General features: G+C 42.3%; 1 protein-coding gene across 1 annotated transcript; it reads left to right on the forward strand.

Annotated features, from left to right (window-relative positions):
• The first annotated feature begins 909 nt into the window (after window positions 1–909).
• ST8SIA3 (ST8 alpha-N-acetyl-neuraminide alpha-2,8-sialyltransferase 3) lies at window positions 910–9,894 on the forward strand. The gene is made up of 4 exons (XM_036246001.1): window positions 910–2,025; window positions 3,344–3,466; window positions 6,010–6,567; window positions 9,296–9,894. Exons 1-4 carry the CDS (start codon window positions 1,847–1,849, stop codon window positions 9,576–9,578), a joined length of 1,143 nt encoding a protein of 380 aa, XP_036101894.1. The 5' UTR covers window positions 910–1,846; the 3' UTR covers window positions 9,579–9,894.
• The last annotated feature ends 11,883 nt before the right edge of the window (window positions 9,895–21,777 follow it).

The raw sequence follows: 21,777 nt of genomic DNA on the forward strand, positions 1-21,777 counted from the left end.
ATGACCAATTCCCTCTGTCATTGGAAACATACAGTTTCATTCTGTGTGTTGCTGTCCATAAGCAGACAGATGTATTTCACAGGGGAGCTCATTTTGTCCTCAAGCATTTATTTATCTAGCATACCCTCTGATGAGACAGTTGCTGGGCAGTACATAAAAACAGGGAGGAAGAAGGCGTGGCCTGACTCTGCAGGAGCTTACAGACCAGGGGCTCACCCTTGGAGGAGTTCATAGCCCACAGACAGACCATAACATCAGTTCCACCAAAGCCAATAAGGCAAGAAGTTCAGGAGAGAAGGAAATCACGACCAACTTGGAAAATATCAACTTGCTTTGTTGGAAAAAGGCTCTTGAAGGCCAATTTTTCATCTCCAGCTTCTTTCATTAGTGTTTATTGACTGGCATTGAGAGAGCCAAGCCAAGGGTAAACCTAGGGTGGAAGAAGCCACAAGCTAACTGCAAAGGACAGAGATAAAGAACCATGTGGCTTGCCTCTGAGCACCAACAGCCTGACTGAAAATGGGTTAATTTTATTTCCAATGGATATTTAAACAGGCCACATATGAATATGCTAAAACAAACTGAAGGTCAAGCAATACAAAGTATTAGGCTGTGAGCTTCCTTTCCACCTTCAGAGGCAGCCTCTTACCTGGTTCTTGGGCTCCTTCAAAAGAGGGTTCTATGCATTATAATGGACAAGACTTACAATGCCTTCAGCTTCTAGGCTTCTCGGGACTAAGTTAGGTGGCTGGTCCCCAAAGCCTGGCCCAGGGATGAGTCGGAGAAGTGGGGAATGCAGAGTTAAATCAGAGAGAACTGCTCCAGACCTGGTGATCTTAGAGGCATGCCCTGTTGGCCACCTGCTGTGTGCTGGGACTGCTGGGCAGTGGACCTAGGAGGGGGAGCCAGAACTGCACTAGATACTACCCATCTTTTGGAGAGGAACAAAGTATGTAGTGAGCATAGGAGACAGATGAGAGATTCTGGAAAATCCAAGGAGGTTTTAAGTACTCACAAGGTAGGCTGGGCCAGCCAATGGTTAGGCCTTCCCTGCTGGGGAGCTGGGGAGGGTGCTACCACGTGGGGCCTAGAGCAGTGCCTCCGCGGTGAGGAGAGCAGCTTTTAAATGTCTGCCTTACTAAAACTACTCTTTCTGCATCGCAGAAGTACCCAGCTGGGGTGTATCCTCCAGGACAACAAATCTAGTTATTTGTCTCCCTGTTCGGTGATATATTTCTAAAGCAATGAATGGTCCATTAAACTAAGTTTGGGCCTCTGTCTATCCACAGCCATCTCCTCACATGCACCCCTCAGCGGGAGCCTGTTGACGTGGGCTGCAGCCTTTCAGCCTCAATTCCCCTCCCTCCACCACCTCCCCTATTCTTCTCCCTCTCCCAGCCCACCCCCGGTTATTTGGGAGATTAGAGTTCATTAATTAAATCCTGTGCTTAGATCGAACTGTAACATTATTCCAATCACATTTATCTTGCAGGCGGCAGAGGAGATGGCAGCCTCGCTGGAAACGCGCGGGGGAGCTTGAGCCCGCAGCCGGAGACGCACAGCGCTGCGCACTCCATCTCGGCGCCGCAGCGCAGACCCTCCATCTTCCTGCTCAGCCTCCCGGCCCGCTGGCCCCAGCCTTCGGGGTCCCACCTCCCTCTGGGGCCCCAGCCTGCCCCCACATCTCCCTGTGCCTCCGTGGCTCCCTGGCCTGGTGCCCTCCCCCGCCACACACGCTGACGCGCTCGCGAACACACACGCACTCAAACACTCTGACACGCCAGCGAGCTGCTGGCTGCTCAATGGACCGATTTCCTCGCTGTTCCTGATTCCAGCCCAGCCCGGAATGAGAAATTGCAAAATGGCCCGGGTCGCCAGTGTGCTGGGGCTGGTCATGCTCAGTGTTGCCCTGCTGATTTTATCACTCATCAGCTACGTGTCCCTGAAAAAGGAGAATATCTTCACCACTTCCAAGTACGCCAGCCCGGGGGCGCCCCGAATGTACATGCTGCACGCGGGATTCCGGTGAGTGCGGGCCTCTGAGCGCCCTCGGGCATCTGGGGGAGGGGGAGGGTGATCAGAGGCGGGGGTGTTTGGGGTTTTTCTAGATACTTTGGACAAGATAAACTGCGTGGTCTTTCCACTCCTCTTTCCCATTCTCCATTTCTCCTCCCTCTTTTTTTTAAACCCAAAGCCCCTAAACTCTTGTTGTACTAATTGATGTGATTGCATTTCTCGTATTCTTCCTCAGCACCCCCTCCCCCATTTCCAAAATGGGAGTAGGGTTTATGGAGAATGATGATGGAGAGAGGCAATGTGTGTTTGAGGGGGGGCGGTGAACCAGGAGATAAACGTGCCTGAGGTGAGCGCCTTCCCTGGGCCCTGTCTGGGGACTCCGAGGCTGGGCTCTGGGCGGTCCAGAGGCGATTTAATGGCGCAGGCGCCGCACTCCCCATGCAACCTCCTGCACTCCCCTCACTCACTCCCCATATACCATAAAATGTTGTGCGGGTCTATTCTTACCAAGCCCCTGGGGTATTCTACCTCCATCCTTTCACCCAGGCTGCCAACCCTACACCACCACCACCCCCCCTTTCCCAGGATTTCTGCATTTTCCCCCGCCCTCCTAAGGGCCTCCTATCGTGGCCCAGGTCTAAGCCACAGCCAGGGAGCAGGCTCCAGGCGCAGTTAGGCAGAGCTAATGAGGAGCCCCTGCCCCTACCTTTGACCCCCCTAGGAGCTCTTACAGCAAGACCTCCTGATGGGTGGGTGGCAAATACAAGCTTAGATTCTGTGGTCCAAGCTGCGCCAGACGCCCCATCTGGGCAGAAGAGCAGAGTTGGGCGGTAGCTTCCAGGGGTCCCCAGTCTGAAGACAGGGAATGAAATCAGACCTAAGCTCGGGAAGGAAGAGGTTAAGGCAGAAGCCACCCCCAGCCTTTCCCTAAGTCTCCCGTTTCCTCTGCCCTTTCTTCAAAAATCAATTCACCCAGGCACCAAGCGCAGGCCGCTGTCCGCGGTGCTGACTCCCTGATCCTCACGGCGCATCAGGCTCCAGCACCGTGCCTGCTCCAGCCCCTGCTCTCCGCGAGACGGCCATTTTATGGTCTCTCCTGCACCCGGAGGGATGGACAATGGAGACAGATTTCCTTAGTTTTTTTTCCCTTGCTCCTGGGTGTGTGGGGGAGCTGAGGGTGAACCACATGAGAAGGGGCTCTGGGGTGGGATGGAGCCTGTGCCTGTGCCAGCTGCCCCGCCCCCAGCCGGCTGGACTTTAATGGCTACCTTGGCTTCCTCCCAGCTGAGGCCAGCATGTTTGTCTGTGTACTCATACTCCTCTCCAGGTCACAATTTGCGCTGAAGTTTCTAAATCCGTCATTTGTGCCCATTACGAATTCTCTGACCCACGAACTCCAAGAGAAACCTTCTAAATGGACATTTAATCGGACCGCGTTTTTACATCAAAGGTAGGATGGGGGAAAAGGTCTGGAGCTCAAAAAGGGAAACAAAACAAAATAATCAAAAACAACAAAATTCTGTCCCCCACCCTGAGATGTATTTGCATTGTCTTCTTGGCCTGACTGTACAAAGGTTGATTGGTAACCCTAATTTATGTATGCAGTACCCTCTCATAAAAAGAAAACATTAGGAAGACCAATTTGAATGGAAGAAAAAAGATATGTTCAGTACGGTCCCTAGCTTGGACTTAGTTGAGCACCATGATTTCTAGTTAACATGCATGGCTAATACTGCCAAAGCCATCTACTAAAAAAAAAAAAGTTAATTGTAAAAAGACTACCTAATTCATTTTCATTCCCCTACTGAAAAAAAAAGAAGTAATAAGATAGTATTGTCTCACTGAAACACAGAAAATGCTATAATCCATCCCTGTCAAATTACTAGTGAAAATCTTGGCCCCAATATATGCAGGCATTTAAGTATGCAGGTATTTGTTTTCATTAAACCTTGACAGTTTTTAATATATTGTAAAAGCTACCCAACATCATTCTTATTAGTTGTGTTACAGCAGCCTCCTTAAAGATGAAGAAGTTGATTGGGGTGGGGAGGTAGCAGTTGAGGTTTGGGTTTTAGGTTGTTTTTGTTTTTGAGGTGGGGAAGAAGAATTAGATTTATTCAAATTTATTTATTCTCCTCAGGGTTTCTGATCTACTTTTAGAAACCCCAGATATGTCATTACTCCTCTCTTCCTGGTGGGATTATTATGCTGCTAAATGGAATGTAGGCCATCTAGTGTATTCATTTGGGGTGTGAAAACTTATTTGAATATTTATTCTACCAGTCTATTTAGGGGATTGTATTTGGTCATAGCATTTCTCTCTTTTTTATTTTAATTTAATGACAAGATTAAAGCAAATTTAGTAGTTATCCACAGTGTAATGAAATGCTATTTACTTAAAAAGTTTACATACTTTTTTATATAATCATGAGATCATGATTAAAACTTTTAAAATACTGTTTAATTAGAAATTCATCTATGACAATAATTGATTCATTCTAAAACGCAGGAAGTGCCTTTTTTAACTATTGGGTTTTTAATCCAATATTAATTTTATAGAAAACTTTAATGGATAGAACACATTGTACCTTTTCCCAAAACATATTTCTAATTCAATAAAAATATTCTTCCCACATTAGCCCATGTGACCCAAATGACCAGCCAGAACAATACTTTTTTCTTAAAACTTCCCTCCTTTCAATCCAGGTATTAGGTAATCTTCAATTAACTTCCCCAGCATCATTTTAAACTTACTGTTACCTTTATAACAGCTTGTAAATAACAGTATTGGAAACTTTGGAAGTTTTGTATTAAAGCTTTCAGTTTATGCTGTTTTGTACTTTGAAAAATGAAGTAATTTTTTGTGTGCTTATATGTGTTGAGTGATGATACAGATGTATTCATTCTGACAAGAAAAGAATTCCACAAATTATTTAGGGAAAAATCAAGTTGTGCAACAATTTGTATAATATGACCGCATATTCAAGTTTGTATATGGACTTGTACAAATACGTAGATATTCATATTGTACTTATATGTACATAAAGTTCTAGGTAAAGTGATGATACACAAAGCATTTAGCTTCAATCCTATTATTTTTAATTCAAAAGACACAAATTTCAATGTAATTTCTTAGAATTGGAGAATCTAGTAGCAAAGTAACAAATTACTGGTCTTAAATATTTTAAAATAGCTGAGACTTAAAGAGATGCTCAATTTTACCTAAAGCTCAACATGAAAGCAACCCGAAATTAAGTACTAAGTATCATCCTTGCCTTGTTTATTCTCTGAATTCATAGAATATACGCACTGTTTCAGGATATAAAATAGCCTCTTTTTCTGAGGATTAGGTATCTCCAACTGTATTTCCATAATCAAGTAGAAAAATATTCCTGTTTCATTATTCAAAGGACCTTAATGAGATTATCATCTCATTTCTATTAAATATTCAACTACACCCACTGCCATTACCATTTTCATATTTTAATAATAGATAGTACTACACTGACTCATATCTATTTGGCTCTTATTTAGATACCGGTGATATTTGATATTCCTTGAACAGTGCAGTCCAATAGCAAACAAGTAGTCCCTGACTACAAACTCTAAGTCACCAATGTTTGTACATTAATGTGAACTCTGTGGGGCCTGTGTAAATAGTCTCGCTGTATTTTCTGACACAGTTTGGCCTGTGTCTTCCCCTTAATCAAATACACTCTTCATGTAGACCAAAAACCAAAGGATGGCAGCTAAAACTGTAAGGTACAACACTTACAAGCCTCAAAGGATGACATCCACAACTTGGCTGAGAGATGAACACGTCTGTAGATTCTGAAACAATCTCCCCTCAAAGACCGCAATTATTATGAATGTATAATCTTTCTTGGATTCAATGTACCTATGATTTTTGTCTTAATGAAATGGCAGCATAAGACATAAGATGGAAAATCAATTTTGAATGGGATGCATTTAATGAATTTCTTTTTATTTTAGGCAAGAAATTCTTCAGCATGTCGATGTAATAAAAAATTTTTCTTTGACCAAGAATAGTGTTCGGATCGGACAACTGATGCACTATGATTATTCCAACCATAAATATGTTTTCTCTATTAGCAATAACTTCCGGTCACTGCTTCCAGATGTGTCTCCCATTGTGAATAAGCATTATAATATCTGTGCTGTGGTTGGAAATAGTGGGATCCTGACAGGGAGCCGGTGTGGACAAGAAATAGATAAGTCAGATTTTGTTTTCCGTTGCAATTTCGCCCCTACGGAGGCTTTCCAAAGAGATGTTGGAAGGAAAACCAACCTTACTACCTTCAACCCCAGCATCCTGGAAAAATATTACAACAATCTTTTGACCATTCAGGACCGTAACAACTTTTTCCTCAGTTTAAAAAAGCTCGATGGGGCCATTCTTTGGATCCCTGCATTTTTCTTCCACACGTCAGCAACTGTTACCAGGACATTAGTTGACTTTTTTGTTGAACACAGAGGTCAGTTAAAGGTCCAATTGGCTTGGCCTGGGAATATAATGCAACATGTCAACAGGTGTGTATATTTTATTGCCTTTTAACTCATACCCCACCAGATGGCAAATCGATATTGTAATCTCCGGGGGGTGGGAGCTATTCCATTAGTTAGTTGTTGTGGTTAGCTTAGTACTTTAGGGCAAAATCCTATGTTTTTTAATGACTGAAAGAACCATTCTAGGTAAGAAGTTCAATCTCTTACCCCTAGTTGGTCACCAAGTGTCAAATGGGGGAACTGGTGGTTCATCGGCCTCCTCTCTCCATTCTCTGTCCTCTACCTTAGGCAGAAACTTCACGAGCAGTCATGGAAACCACCACAAATCAGCAATTTTCTTTAAATGGGTAGCTATGTCCCAACAATGCCAACTGCTAAGTTAGACAAATTAAGCATTTTTTAAAAGATGCAACTGACTTAAAATGTTATTTTTTATTTGATATTTGGGTGTTTTATAGATGTCCCAAATTAGACAAACACCTAGATAAATCATAAATGGCATAATCTGCCTTTGCAATTTGGGGTTTAATGCCAAAACATGTGAACAGTATTTTATGAGCTCACTGTTATCCCTTATTCTCTGATGGACAGATTGACCAGAAATGCAACATTTTGCCTACTCCAACGAGTCTTATCTCTGACTGTACATTAGAGTAACTTGGATGACTTTAAAAATACTGTTACCTGGGCTCTACTTCAAGAGAGTCTAATGTAATTGGTCTGGTGGAGGAGGAGGGTAGGGACAGGTACTTGGTATGTCTTAATAACTCCCCAGACGATTCTAATATGCAGTCAGAATTATAAACCATGAATCTAGGAGCATTTTGTAAAGCAAGATTAATGGTAGGATTTTTTTTTTCTTTAAATCACCTGAGGAAATTCCCTCAACCCTAATTTTCCCGATGTAAGTAACCCACATGTCCTAACATACTGTCCAGATATTACTGCAAGTTACAGTGGGTTCTGGGAGGCCTCATAAAAACAGGGAATTCAAAGGTTTTTATGTCATAGAAGATTTTCCCCAGGCTGTTGGCCTCGAAAGCAGTGGTTTTCAACCTTCCTAATGCGTGACCCTTTAATACAGCTCCTCATGTTGTGGTGACCCCCAAACATGAAATTATTTTTGTTGCTACTTCATAACTGTAATTTTGCTTCCTTTATGTCTTAGGCAACCCCTGTGAAAGGGTCATTTGACCCCCAAAGGGGTCGCGACCCACAGGTTGAGAACCGCTGCTCTAAAGTCTAACAAATTTAAGAGCTGTTTAGTTGACCGCTCATAGAAGGAAGAATCGTTGTGTCATAAACTGGTATATATCTAACAGATAGGGTGACACCATCGTTTATAGTCCAAACTGAAACTTTTTCTTTGAGAAAAAAAGACGTTATTAATAATGACAAGGAGGATAACAGACAAAAACTGGGACTGTCCCAGTATCCCAGGTTGTATGGTTATCTTTTAAACAGGTAAGGTAGCCCAACTCCTAAGTTGAAAGATGAATTAACTAAGGTACAAAGAACAGGAGTTATTTACCCAATGTCACTGTCCAAAAAAGGAGGCAGACCCAGAATGAGAAGCCGGGCTGCTCCTGTGACCTTTTGACCTCATCAGTTTACCCCCCTCCTGCTCTGTTTAAATTCAGCTGTACCAAAAGAATTGTCACTAGTCATTCCAGCTCCATGAGTTGGAATATTAAAACCAAGATGGACCAGTTACATTTCCACTAGAATGGGAAAGGATTATCTTTAAAGCCTTCACGTAGTGAAGAAGGAACTGTATGTGCTCAGAAACTTCAGGAAGCTGGCCTTTGAGGCCTACCCTGCCCCCAACCCTTCAGAAGGACCAGAGAATTCGGCATAGTGTCCCATAGCCGCTCAGGCTTTGACCAAGTGCACTAGTTCAATGAAAACGTGAAGGAAATACAGTCCATGGAAAACTGATTCACAGACAGTTCAATTCTGCCTACACAGCCAATGATATAAACACACACACACATCACAGCAGTCTCAAATATTTGGCAATGTAGGAGGGAAGGCTTCAAAATACTATCTAAATATGAACGGAACAACCACCATAATTTAGCTTTTTTTTTTTTTTTAATTCGGAAAGTGTACAAATACTTTTCTTAGGTCCTGACATGCTAAAGAAGGAGTTGGGAAGCCCTAATTAGAAGACAAAGAAGCAGGGAATATGATTTTTTACAAGAGGGTATTAAAAAAGGTTCCACAATCTTTCCAAACCCCAGGAGAAAGATTTACTCTCAAGGTTTGGGTAAGGAAGTGACACAGGGTACCCCTTTATAAACAACACCCTCCCCACTCCCATCGTCCCCTTGTGTAGGAGAAGCATAGCTGTGCCTCGGTGGTGTCACCCCTGCGCCAGATCTAACACCCCCTAGGGCAACCCACAGGCAGGGCAGGCTTCAAACACGTGCACCCTATCATTCACACAGAAGCTGATCTCGGAAGGGCACCGCCCTTAGTTTAATAATCTGCTACCGCCCTCTTGAAATTCTCAATAATTTTTTAAATGAGGACTGACATTTCCATTTTGCACTTGGTCTCACAACTTAGGCAGCTGGTCCTGCCCAGAGGTTTCTTGTGGTCTAAAGGATAGATTCAGTTTAACAATAACCCACCACCTGTACTGTCTTAGGAGCTTGGACAAACTGACCTCCCAGCCCAGTCAAATGACCTCTCTGACTGAAACCTTCAACACTGGCCTCTGAATCCACCTATACTTATTGTTCCACAGGTACTGGAAAAACAAACATTTGTCGCCCAAACGGCTGAGCACAGGTATTCTCATGTACACCCTTGCATCAGCAATATGTGAAGAGATCCACTTGTATGGATTTTGGCCTTTTGGATTTGACCCCAACACAAGGGAAGATCTTCCATACCATTACTATGACAAAAAAGGAACCAAATTTACCACCAAGTGGCAGGAGTCCCACCAGCTGCCTGCTGAGTTTCAGCTGCTGTACCGAATGCACGGGGGAGGGCTCACCAGGCTGACTCTGTCACACTGTGCCTAAGAACTCTGAACAGGAAGTGCCAAACGGCGGTTTAACAAGTGCCCCGAATCAGATTGAATAGTCGTCCGAATAGAACCCTAGAGAATTTCTTATAAGGATCGTCTGCCATTTCAAAGGAAAGATGTCCTCTCTCCCTCTTTTGCACTGCTCTTTTAAGGGTCTTAGCAGGACAGATGCATTGAAGCCACATGATTAAAACTTGATTGATAAAGGGAATGTTGCATTTGGAACCATGCTGCTAACGAAATGGTCTGAAGTATTTTCGTGTTTGTATTTTAATAATAAACTGCCTCCCACTTTTATGAGGACTGGAGCTGGAGTTCCTGCAGCTTTGCTCAGATCGAGTCCTCATAATGAGAAGCCTCTGGTCTGCATGGGCAGGGTTTCATTTTCTCCCGTGTCAGATCAGACTCTTCAAAACGGAGACATAAAAAATTGGTCTGCAGATCTCATCTCTCCTTCTCTATCCCTCTCCCCCTCTCTCCCTCTCTCTCTGTGTCTCTCCCTACAACCACTCCTCCTTCCCCCGCCACCATGAGTTTAATAATTTGCTAGGAACCATAGTGAATTAGCTTTGCTTGTATGTGTTGCATCCGTATTTGATGTGTTCAAGGCTCTGGGTAACTGACGATTCATGACAAACAGCAAATCCTGATGGATCTCCTTGTGCTTACTTTTATAAGAAATGTCTCTAATGAAGTCCTCGCTAGTCCAGACAGTGGCCTACAGCACAGCAGTCCCTCTGTGATGAGTGGCATATGGCACAGTGCACTTCCACTATCACAAAGAAAGCCTATGTCGTGGGTGGCACCGCCACTTGACAGGAGTGCTCTCATGGCAAGTCACTCTGTTGCCACCTCGGCAAGGGCATTCCAGTCTGGCTTTAGTGCCTCCCCAAATCCCAACCCAAGCACTGGGCTGGGAATTCTCTCAGAATATAGAAGCAATGAGTCCTCTTAGCCTGGGACACAGAGAGAAGGAAGAAGAACGCTTGGCAGTTGTTATGGATCCTGTGTACTCTAAAGTGTTATAACCATGTTGCCCATTCAGAGCCTCTGAGAACCAGCAGGATTCGAGCAGAGGAGAAGCCTCAAAGCTTGCCAGGCCCCCATGACAACAGTGCTCAGGTGTGGTCGCCTTCGCTACCATTGCGTCCGCCAGCCCCGTTCCAGAACCATTTGCTCTCTTCAAGACGATTGTAGACACCGTGTATCCCTTCTTTCCACTGAAATCAGACCTATACATCTACAAATTAAGCATATCAAAAGGAAAAGCCATTGTGTAGTGGCAAGGTCTGGTACTAAATAACTCTTGGAATTTGAGGTGTGTAGACCTGGCATGAAGGAGTTAGTGGGTCATTCTCTTTTTCACTATGTCAGCCTTAGAAGTAGAAATCACATTACTTCTGTCTCTCGCTTTTCACTGGGCAGCACTTTGTTCTTCCAATTCAGCCCAAAGGCTGGCCAAGTTGATGTTAAATTTTAATAAGAATGTCTTTCTCCTTTCCAAATGCCAGTCAAGCATATTTGTAATACATTTGGGCGGGGTAGCTTGTTCTTTTCCAGAAAACTCATCTAGATTTCTTGCAATGTTACAAATACTGTTGAAAAATTGCTGTAGTTCAGTAATTAGCTCACTACCCCACTTTGGGACCGTATAATCATGCCTAAAATGAAACCAAATACAATAAGAAAAGACATCATCCTTATGCTCATGTTCTGCCTGGTTCTGAAGGGGAGCTGTTTTATTTTTTAATTTTTAAAAATTTTAAGCTAATCAGAGAAGCCTACATAGATCCAGATCTTAACTAATGAAAGAAAAAAAACATACAGGTTCAAACATGTTACCAGTTGTGATGTATCTTACAACATTGATGGATGGCAATCATCTAAATAGATGGAAAGAAATAGGAATAGATATGTAAAAATGGGAAAAAACTCAAACAGCTTGATATTTGAGATAATTAGAAGGGAAAATAGTTTTAAATTTTTTAATTCAATGGTATAATTCAATGCTTGTTTTCTGTCACTTTAGAGAGGATGGTTCTCAGGATCACCGCGAGACTGGTAACTGACAGATGTGGAGTTGGCTCTTCCTAAGCACTTAGTTCATTTGGTTGCAGCTAAGTGATATTAATGCCAATACTACACAGGCCAGATTTTGACTCTAGAGTTTTAGTCCCAATGTGCCCATTAGATTTCACTAACTATAAATACTTTGAACTAGACAGGTTAAAAAAGCAAAGAATCAAAATCCCTAAAACCAGTTCATTGGTCTGTGGTGGATCATTTAAAATAGATCTCATCATAAAGCCAAGTGTTGGTTGGGTGGTTGTTGTTGTTGTTGTTGTTGTATTATCTCATTTCACCCTTGGCTCCACCTTAATCTAGAGTGAAAGGACATTTCCATCTCCCACCATCGTTTCATCTGTCACTTTCACAGGAACTCAGATGTTGAGGAAATGGACTTGTCTCCCAGAACTAGAAGGGCTTAGAAGTCAGACTTATCCCTTTCCCAGGCAGGACTTCTTGATCCAAAAAGACCACCCTTCCCTTCTCTTTAGAAATCTCTGAAGAAGATCCTAAGACTTCCCACTGTGGGTAACCACAATTCTCATAATTTATAAATTCTTCACGCACAGCCTATCTCCCTCCTATTGCAAGAATTGGACGCAACGTGCGGGTAAAGCATTCGTCCCATTTTCCGCATGTCGTGAGCACTCACTATATGGCAGCTTTCACTGTTATTTTTATTGTTAGCTATGCCCTTGACCAGAGAAAAATAGCCTCTAGCTAATCATACAAGATCTCTTTTTGTTTTTTAAAGACTGTTTCCAAGATTAAACCTATATAACCACTGTCACAACCAAAAGAGTTGGTGGATTCCAGGAGTTCTGCTATGAAAGGCAGTGGTGCAAGTAGTCAGAGCTTCCAGGCCCGTATGGTCAAGAGCAGTGAACTGGGAGGACAGGACCTGTAGCTGAATGGGTTGGGTGCCCTCCTTCCTGATTCAGCTACAGATGCAAACCTCCGGCTTTTTCATTGCTCTTGCTTTATTGGTTCTCAGTTAAGTGCATCCTTTTGTCAGAACTTTTCTTTGCAAATATTCACAGCAGAGTCCACCCTTGCCTACTGGAATAAATTTCACCATAAGCCCCAAGGCTGTCTACACAGGACACAATACAAATGATCAATTCAGTTGCAGAGGGAAAAAACCCCACGGACATTTAGCAACCTGCTTAATGCTAGTCCCTCAGTTTTCATCAGTTGTTCTGATTGTCAAATGCAGACATGTAGTTCACATGCAAATATGTGATATCAAGAATGCCTTGCCCTGGCCGGTTTGGCTCAGCGGTTGGAGCGTTGGCCTGCGGACCAGAGAGTCCCGGGTTCGGTTCCCGCTAGGGGCACGTACAAAAAAAAAAAAAAAAAAGAATGCCTCCCACACCCCAAAAATCTTCCCCACATCTGATGATTAAACATCTATGGCTCCTCTGCCTTTGCTTCTGTGTCTTAAATGTCCTTGACCTTTGTAAAAGTACTTGTGTTTAGTAGTGTCATGTGCTTAGCTGTGCTGACTGTGACCACTGTGTCAGGCACCTGACCATGGGGCTACCAGCCAGAATGTGCAAAGGGAGAGACTGCCTCAGCCTCCTTGTGCCCGAGCCTCCGGTTATCATTAATGTGAATGCCAAGACTCACCCATTTAGTGAGGAGGCCAAGGAATGGAAGAGCATTTCTTCTGACTTTGAGCAAGGTACTAATCATTAGACTCTCATTCACAGCAAGGAGATGTTGACCTGAGGCCAAGAGAAGCAGGGACAGAACTGTAGAAGCCTAGGACGCTGAAAATGGAAGGGCCTTTGAGCATCTCTAGTCCTAACTCTTGACATTACAAGTAAGAAATGGAGAAACAGAGAAGCAAAGTGATTTTCCCAAGATTGCATAAATAATCAGTGCAGAAATTATACCTCCTCATCTAGTGCTCCTTGGCCTTATTGGCATCAAATAAAGATGGGCTCAAAGGGAAAGTGGTTTTGGTCTGGGGTTCACAAGGCACAGAAGATGTTACAAAAGCTGTAAAGGAGGTAAAAGATCCCCCCAAGTTATCTATTTCTCAATGAAAAACAATAAAGGGAATTCTTACCTAGGTATACAATGTCCACTGATAACAACATACATTCTCTCCTGAAATGAGAGAAAATCCCTTGGTAAATTATGATTCTGGTAAATCACAATTTAGTTACTGATGGCTCACAGTCGATATCCGGAATCTTCTCCAATAATCTATTCACCTTAATAAAACTTTGTTTAGTGATATGTAGGTAATCTAAAAGTTGAACACCAAGAATGTTTATGTACTTCTCCATATGTATAATTTTCAGCTGGGATCCCTTGAGGTAAGAAATACTTATGTCAATGTCTTCCACATTGTAAGCAATTTCAACAGCAGACTTTGTATTACTTCATTTAGTTAAATATGCTAAGATGTACAAATAATAATGAATAACTTGGGCTGGGTCTTTATGTGAAAAATGACAGACTGAACAGTTTTCTATATAGTTCTAGATCCCTACACCTTTGTCCCCCCTAACTGTGTGAATGTGCCAGGCAAAGCCTCTACTTCCCCCCAAAGGTGCAGAACTGTTCTTTAGATTTCAAGGAGAGTTGGGGCTATGAGTATGTGGCTGGAAAACCCAGAAGGAGCATCACAAGTATTGGGGACTTAGAGCCCTGGGGTCACCTGATTGACCTGAGAACTGTGGCCCAATTAATCAAGGTCACAGGTGAGTTGACACCAAGGATCAAAATGATTAAATATGCCTCTCTCACACTCTGATTGCTTTGCCACAGAAAATTTTAGAATGTCATTATTGTATTATGCAGTATTTCTTAAAATGTCTTTTTACTGTAATGAATTATTGAAGATATATGTGTTTGAATAGATGTTTTTATCCTTAAGGATTGCTCATTCTTTTGCTGATTACAGGGGAATCACAGTAAAGAGTCTGTCGCAGGATAACTGACTCCAATTTAAGATCACAATGGGTTGTAGGGTTAGGACCTGGATTATGCTGCTGATCCACCAGCAAACAAAGCTGTATGACATGAGAAGCTCTTTAACACACAGTCTTGCTCCCCACCCTACGCTTTCGACTCAGTATCCTAGGATAAACCCAGCTTACAAATCCCAGGTGGTTCTGATGTGGCCAGCATTTGGGAACCAACAATACATAGCAAAGTATATATATCATTATCACCAAAGTAGCTGAATGCTTATCACTTCTCATGCGATTAGTAGCAGATCTGCTCCTTGAAATTATCAGGATACATGGCAACACAGACATGGTCTCAGTGACTCAATCATTCAACTGTTCTGGCTGAAGTAACCAATTACCAATTTGTAAGCAAGTAGTAACTGGTTAATTCAGTCAGAATGGATGCAAGCCTGAACATACAGTGGAGAGACATACTGATATATTTTACCCCTAGGCCAGCTCTTTATGTTTCAAAGTAAGAGACAGATCTCAGGTAACTTGTCTTTATAAATAGAGAAACAGGAAAGTAAAATTAATCACTCAGATTCTACTTGGATGTCATTCCCAGAGTTTAAATTTTCCTAAAGGGGTCTGACTTCCCAATCTCCAAAATACAAATGTCCTCAGGTTAAAATGAAACCACTCAAAAAAGAAATTCAAGGAGCTAAAATTCTAAGACCAACTATGTCTATGAGAGGTGGTTGGCTGGCACTGGCTGTCTTGTGCCAACCTCTGTTAACTGAGGTGTCCCCACACTAATGAGGATTTGGGCTGGCTCCTTTCTATAGCTGTGCACACAGAGAGCCTTTAATCATCAGAGGCAGTAAAGGGCTCCTTTAATTTCCCTTCTGTGAGATACAGAGACAATTTTAGCTCTTTTGTATGCTGCTAAATGTTCAACAACTGGCTCAGAAGAAGGATGAAGCCCTGATTTGTAGCACTTGCCAATTTCTGTAGTGTAAACACTCCCACCATAGCCGATTTCAGTCTACTAAGATGATGTCAACCAGCTGACATGTTTTTAAGCGCTGATCAATTTCTGAGTCAGTGAGTACCAAATAGGAGAGGCTATCAGTGGCTTTCGAGGAATTTCCAAGTACCCCTTACCCCCATGAAGGCATTTCTACTTTGGTGAGTTCTACTAATTTTTAGTATAATATTGGGTCCCAGAGGCTAAGGACCCAAAGGTGTTCAAAATAGTTCCTAGCCATGTGACTCTTGGGAACCTCTCAACACACTCCTCAGTACCTTAGGAAACTACTAGCCAAGGCTTGTCCAATTTCTAAGGGTCACTTTCCAGGCAAACATTTTTATTTAACTGTCAGCTGATACAATGTTTTCTAATCTTTTTTCATATCCTATAGTGTATCACCTATGTCCCCACTTCTCAAATTTTCCCTGGGCACTTGCTTCTTATCCTTCTGACACAGCACAAAATTCACAGGCATCAAGAAGAAATCAGTGCCCGCAAAGGATCAGGGGAAGAATAAGAAATCCAATAAGTTTACCTGGCCCTACCACACCTAGAGAGGTTCCATAGTTCAGATGTCTCTGCCCTACCAGGGGATACCCGGCTAAGTACGCCTCATTCCCATGTTTTGAGTATGCACTCAGCTGGGCTTTATTTTCCCGCAGAAAAGTTCCAAATGGGTAGAAAACACCATTAAATAAGAACACCACTGGGCACACCTTACAGAGGAAGGTGTCGTGTGATGCCTTGCGCTTAGCTAAGCTAGTGTAAGGCTGGACTCTGAAAATAAAAACTGCCAGCAAACATCTGGCCACTGCAGTTCCCTGGGTGTTGAGCAGTACAACTTTCCTTCTTCCTCACCATGGATTGTGAGTGAAGACCCTACTCACAGAGTGTTTAGAAATCAGATACCCTGGTCAGCAACAACACAAGCTTTGTTTGCAAATTAAAGGTTTTTCTGATCGAATTAATTCTTAGGTGGGTTTAATTAAAACCTTTGAAAGGCAATGCTGGAAAAAATATATACTTAATTCCTCATACACAATAAGTGGCCATTGTTTTTTATTCTGTGTAGTAAATCAAAATTAGATCATAAAGGACCAAATCTATTTCCCTTGCTGTAGTAAAATATTCTATATGTTCAGTAAGGCATTGCTAGACTGTAAATGTTTAAAACTCAACTTGGATATTTTCTATATTATGTTTAAAAGGCCAGGGTACACCTGTTTTCTGTTCTCAAGTCATTTAACTGAGCTTGTTTCTCTATACTGAATAAGCTACATGTTGTTTTAAATGAGTCAGGTACATGTTCAGATGCTATTCTGTATTCACAACAAATTGCATGTGGCCTGGGGACAAAGTCCACCTCCATTCTCTGGTTCTTTTCCGGACACCAAAGAGATAAGTCCATAAACATAAGCAGAAGGGACTTGCTAGCAGGCCCCTTTTTATTATAAACAAATTCACAGCAAAACCAGCCTTGGGGGACCAGCCACTCTCACCTTATTGTTAGCTAGGGAGGTGGGGAAGGAGAATTGGTGGTAATGGGAGAGAGATTTAGTCAATGTGTGTGGGTGGAATAAAGTCACTGATGTACCTGCTAAAAGGGAGGGGAAGTTTCCCTTTGAAATCTAGAATCTAGACCATTTTGCAAGACTTAAAATAACTGGTCTCCATGTCAGAAATGCTCTTTAACCACATTTTAAGATCCAGATCTGAGTCCTTACTATTCAGAGAAGCAGCCTGACAGCCAAGAGCCCTCGGAGGGGTTTATTGATGGATTTAGATCCAATCATCAAGCATTAGCAACGAAATTCTCCCAGGACACAGAACAAAAGTACTGAAACATCACATTCAGCATCACTTCCATAGGATACAGTAGAACCTCCCAGATCCAGACATTATCTCAGGTCTAGATTCTAGATCAACATCCTCAGTATGAAGATGTGGAAACTGAGATTCCAAAAGCAGGAAATGACTTACTTCCCGGCTAGTTAACTAGAATTCGAGTCTGCAACACCTCCACCTGCTGCCTCCATTCTTCAGAGGGAACACTGACAATCCATTGTGAAAGCATAAATCAGAAGTGAAGACAAAAGAATGTTTGTGATATCCTCTCCCACTTAACCTACTTGGTTTCACCATTTCATTTTAGCATCATTTCATGTAGCATTTCATTTAAAAACTGTTATATCAATGTAGAAATAAGAACAAGGCTCTCTATAATGATGAAAGCAAAAGGTCCAAAGATGGGAGAAGAGTGAATGTAAGTCATTAAAGAAATGAGCAAGAAGCATGTGTCAGGGAAAAACAAATGCTTCTTATATTGTTGTAACCTTCAAGCCCTGCCCCCCACATTCTTGAAGCATTTGTTTTGGAAAATGTTATTTTATGCTGAGGGACTGGCACTGAAGACTTCACTCCCTCCCAGCCCCATCGGAAGCTTTCTTGCTCTTTAGAAGAAGCCTCAGCCCTTGGGAGCCAGACTCGCGTCTCTTGTGAAAGGTGGTGTCAGCTGCCCTTACGAACAAGCTGCCAGACTGACAGGGCCAAGGAGACCTGAAGGAACTGCTGGACTGAGGAACATGTAAATACCTTCTGCCTTCCTGGTGAACAAGGACAGTCGTCTTTCTTTCGTAGAGGTAACCGCGTGTGCATTGTGACTAGAGTTTGTGAAGAAACACAATGATTTGCTTCGACAGCTCCCCACGTGTACCTGTTGAGTGTGAATGTGCCTGCCTCGTTGCCTCATGTGCCAAACACAGTACTGAATGCGTTGTTTTTAAATAAACTGTTTTATTGTGCAATGGAGAGCGCTGCTGGTTGTTTCTGGCCCGTGAGGAAGCCCCCACATGCACTCACCAACATCCTCCTTTCTCACTCTGTGTTTTGAAGATCCTCCTTGGGGATTTATGAGACTTCAGAAAGGTTGCACTTGGCTGCCTACAGACATGAGCTAACAGCAAAAACTAAAAATGCTTCCCACACACGATTTTTCCAGAGGTACTTTAAATGCAAACCACGCAACAGGCCTTAACGGCATTAATAATAACACTTAATCTTGAATGGTACAGTCACATACAGCATCTTATTGCATCGATATCTGAGTGCGAGAGGGGCACAGAGGAATGTGACCCTGTTGCACTGTGACTAGCAGAGTTAAAATGAGAACGCAGCCTGACTCCCGGTCCAGTGCTCCTTCCTTGTACCTTCACCCCATTCCAGTCTCTCTTTGGGCACCTCCTCATAGAGCCTTCCCTGAATGTCCCCTGTAGCCTCCATCCCCATACCCTATGTTATTTTTCTTCATCGCATTTCCATTCCTCACTTGAAATGATAGTATTTATCTACTGATGGTTTATCTGGATCTCCCACTATACCTATTATAAGCTCTACCTTCTGCAAAGCGGGTAACTTGGCCTGCCTTAGTCACACCATGTCCCCAATGCCTGTAACGATGCTGGAAACTTAGTAGGCTGTCAATTGATATTTGTTGAATGGATGGACAGACAGACAGATACATCACAGAGTCTATGGGTCACTTCAACTCTTTCATTAGCTCCCTCCCCATCTTCGTGCAGACACACAGACCCCAACGCCCTCACTCTGCTCGGACTATGCTGTCCACAAGGCACCATGATCAACACTCACTAAGGATTTGTTGACTGAATGAGTTAATAAACAGTCCTAGGAACTGTTTTTCTCAATATCCATGTTCCAACATCAAGAATGTCCCAGCATATTAATGCACAAAGTTCACCTTCTTGAGTCTGGCTGATAATAATTTCAAGCAAAAGGAGAACTTCTGTAGGGTTAAAAAAATTAAAATATATATATGTATATCTATTGTGATTGGAAAAACCCTGCCTTCAGTAAACAGGTTTGCATTGGAGAGGGCTTGCTGCAATGCTCTTGAATTCAAACTTAAAACCTTTATTGGTCACTATGCACAACACTGGGCAGGATGTGAACAGGGTAGAAAAAGAACAAAATCATAGTGCCTATCCTGAAAAAAACTTCAAGTCTTATTGGAGAAAGAGTTCACATATTGCTAGGGAATACCTTCACCCTGGGCTGCTCCAGGGAATGTTGGGATGCTGGTAGGGCACTGAGAAGGAGTGAGGCAGAGACAGAAAAGGATGGCTCCATTAAATGTGAGTGAAGGCGACAAAAATTACAGAGGCTAGATGTAATACTCAGGACTTACATTCTCTAAAACTATTTGCCACCCTGATAACTCCCCCACCACCCCTCAGAGAGAAATGGTAAGTTGTTCTAAAACAAAACATTTCACCAACTTCTGCAGAACATGAAAATGACGGCAAGTTTACTGCGGGCTCTCTTTGCCTGGGGCCGATTAGTACAAATTTGATTTTAAAGTAAAATTTTCGCCTTGGCCGGTTTGACTCAGCAGTTGGAGCGTCGGCCTGCAGCCCAGAGAGTCCTGGGTTCGGTTCCCGCTACGGGTACATACCAAAAAAATGAAAGTAAAAATTTTCCCTAAGAAAATGCACTGTGTCCTGGCCAGGTAGCTCAGCTGGTTAGAGCATTGTCCTGATATGCCAAGGTTGTGGGTTCAATCCCCAGTCAGGGTACATACAAGAAGCAATCAATGAATGCATAAATTAGTGGAACAACAAATTGATGTTTCTTTCTCTCTCCCCCTTCCTCTTTCCCTCTCTTTCTCTTTCTCTCAAATCAATAAATTAAAAAGAAAAAAAGAAAATGCTTTGCCACAGCCTGATCAACACAAAGAGAGTTAAAGAAACCCCACATACAAGGGCCGGATTGACTCAAGGCTCCTGGCCAATAAGGAAATGGGCTTCCTGTGTTAGTCTCAGCAAGAGCATGTGCTCCTTCTCCAGGGGGCCTTCCCCAGAGTCCAAGGGCCCAGGGGGTGGCTGATACCATCATCAACACTGAAGCATCCCCCAATCTGAGTGTGCTATTGTCTGCACACACGTTAGCTTGACTAAAAGGCTGCTCTGAATACTCCCTCATACCACTGGAATGTCATAGGTGGCCAGGAACTTAGAGATTCAATGAGTTGAATGCTCTCATTTCTAAATGAAGAGACCAAGGTTCAGGAGAGAAAGTGAAGTGTCCTAACAAGCAACAATTTAAGTACTTTATCAATTTTTCTGGGGAGCAAGGGAAAAAAAGTTATTTTTATATCAACTAATCAGTTTTAATTCTAAATGAAAACACTTGAAAGGATGGTCTGCTCATTTTCAGTTTAACTCTTTTTCCTTATTATTGCAAATATATTCTTTGGAAAAATATTAGAAAATAGAGAAAAGCAAAAAATATATAAAACCACCTATCGTGTGTACTTGTTCTGCACCATGCACACTGTTGTTCTCTGCCTTTTCCGCAAATTAAAATTATATCAAGAGTATCTTTCTAGATTATCAAATATTCTATGACAATAAGCTCACAGTATGGAAGCACTATAGTTTATTTAATCAATTCTTCATTGTTTTTTCCAAGTTTAAGTTTAGATTCTTTGCCATTTTTCATTGTGCTTTGTTCAACATCTTTGTAACTGAATGTCTCTGCATCCATGATTATTTCCCTGTATGACATCCCTAAAGTGAATTTTCAAAATATGTGAAAAATTCTTGTAAAGTAAGTCTTTTTCAAAGCCAATCAGAAATGTTCAAGTAGAAGTTCAATGACCAAATGTCTAAATCTTTATTTTCCTGGAAAACTTGAAAAGGCTTTCAAAAAGGTAAGGAGAAAAGCATGAATCATCATTGAGATGACTTCCTCGACAGGGAAATAATGTCTTTTTATGTACTATACTAAGGTAAATATGCAAGCTATTGTTGTGCATTACTTAAATTCAGTTACTATTATCTCTTGTTTAGGAGCTTGGAGAATTCCACACATCAAGAGAGAAAACCTATCCAATCACATACTCATTGCTAATCAAATAAAAAGCACCCAGGACCATCTGGGAGAGACGAGACCTTCAATACAATGATAGATAGCTCTTGTTCTTATTCTGAGGGTATGTTTATTGCTTACTCAATCCTACCAACCTAATAATGTTTCCAATTCACATTAAGTCCAAGAAGTCAAAATGAGGCGGTTGAACAATCTACCTTGAGGCTACACAAATCCTATAGATCAGTTGTTTTTGTTGAACTTCTTTTGATCAATATCTCTGCTTCTACTGGAGAGATGTG

This window comes from Molossus molossus, unplaced genomic scaffold (genome assembly GCF_014108415.1).
Source record: "Molossus molossus isolate mMolMol1 unplaced genomic scaffold, mMolMol1.p scaffold_m16_p_6, whole genome shotgun sequence".
NCBI lineage: Eukaryota > Metazoa > Chordata > Mammalia > Chiroptera > Molossidae > Molossus > Molossus molossus.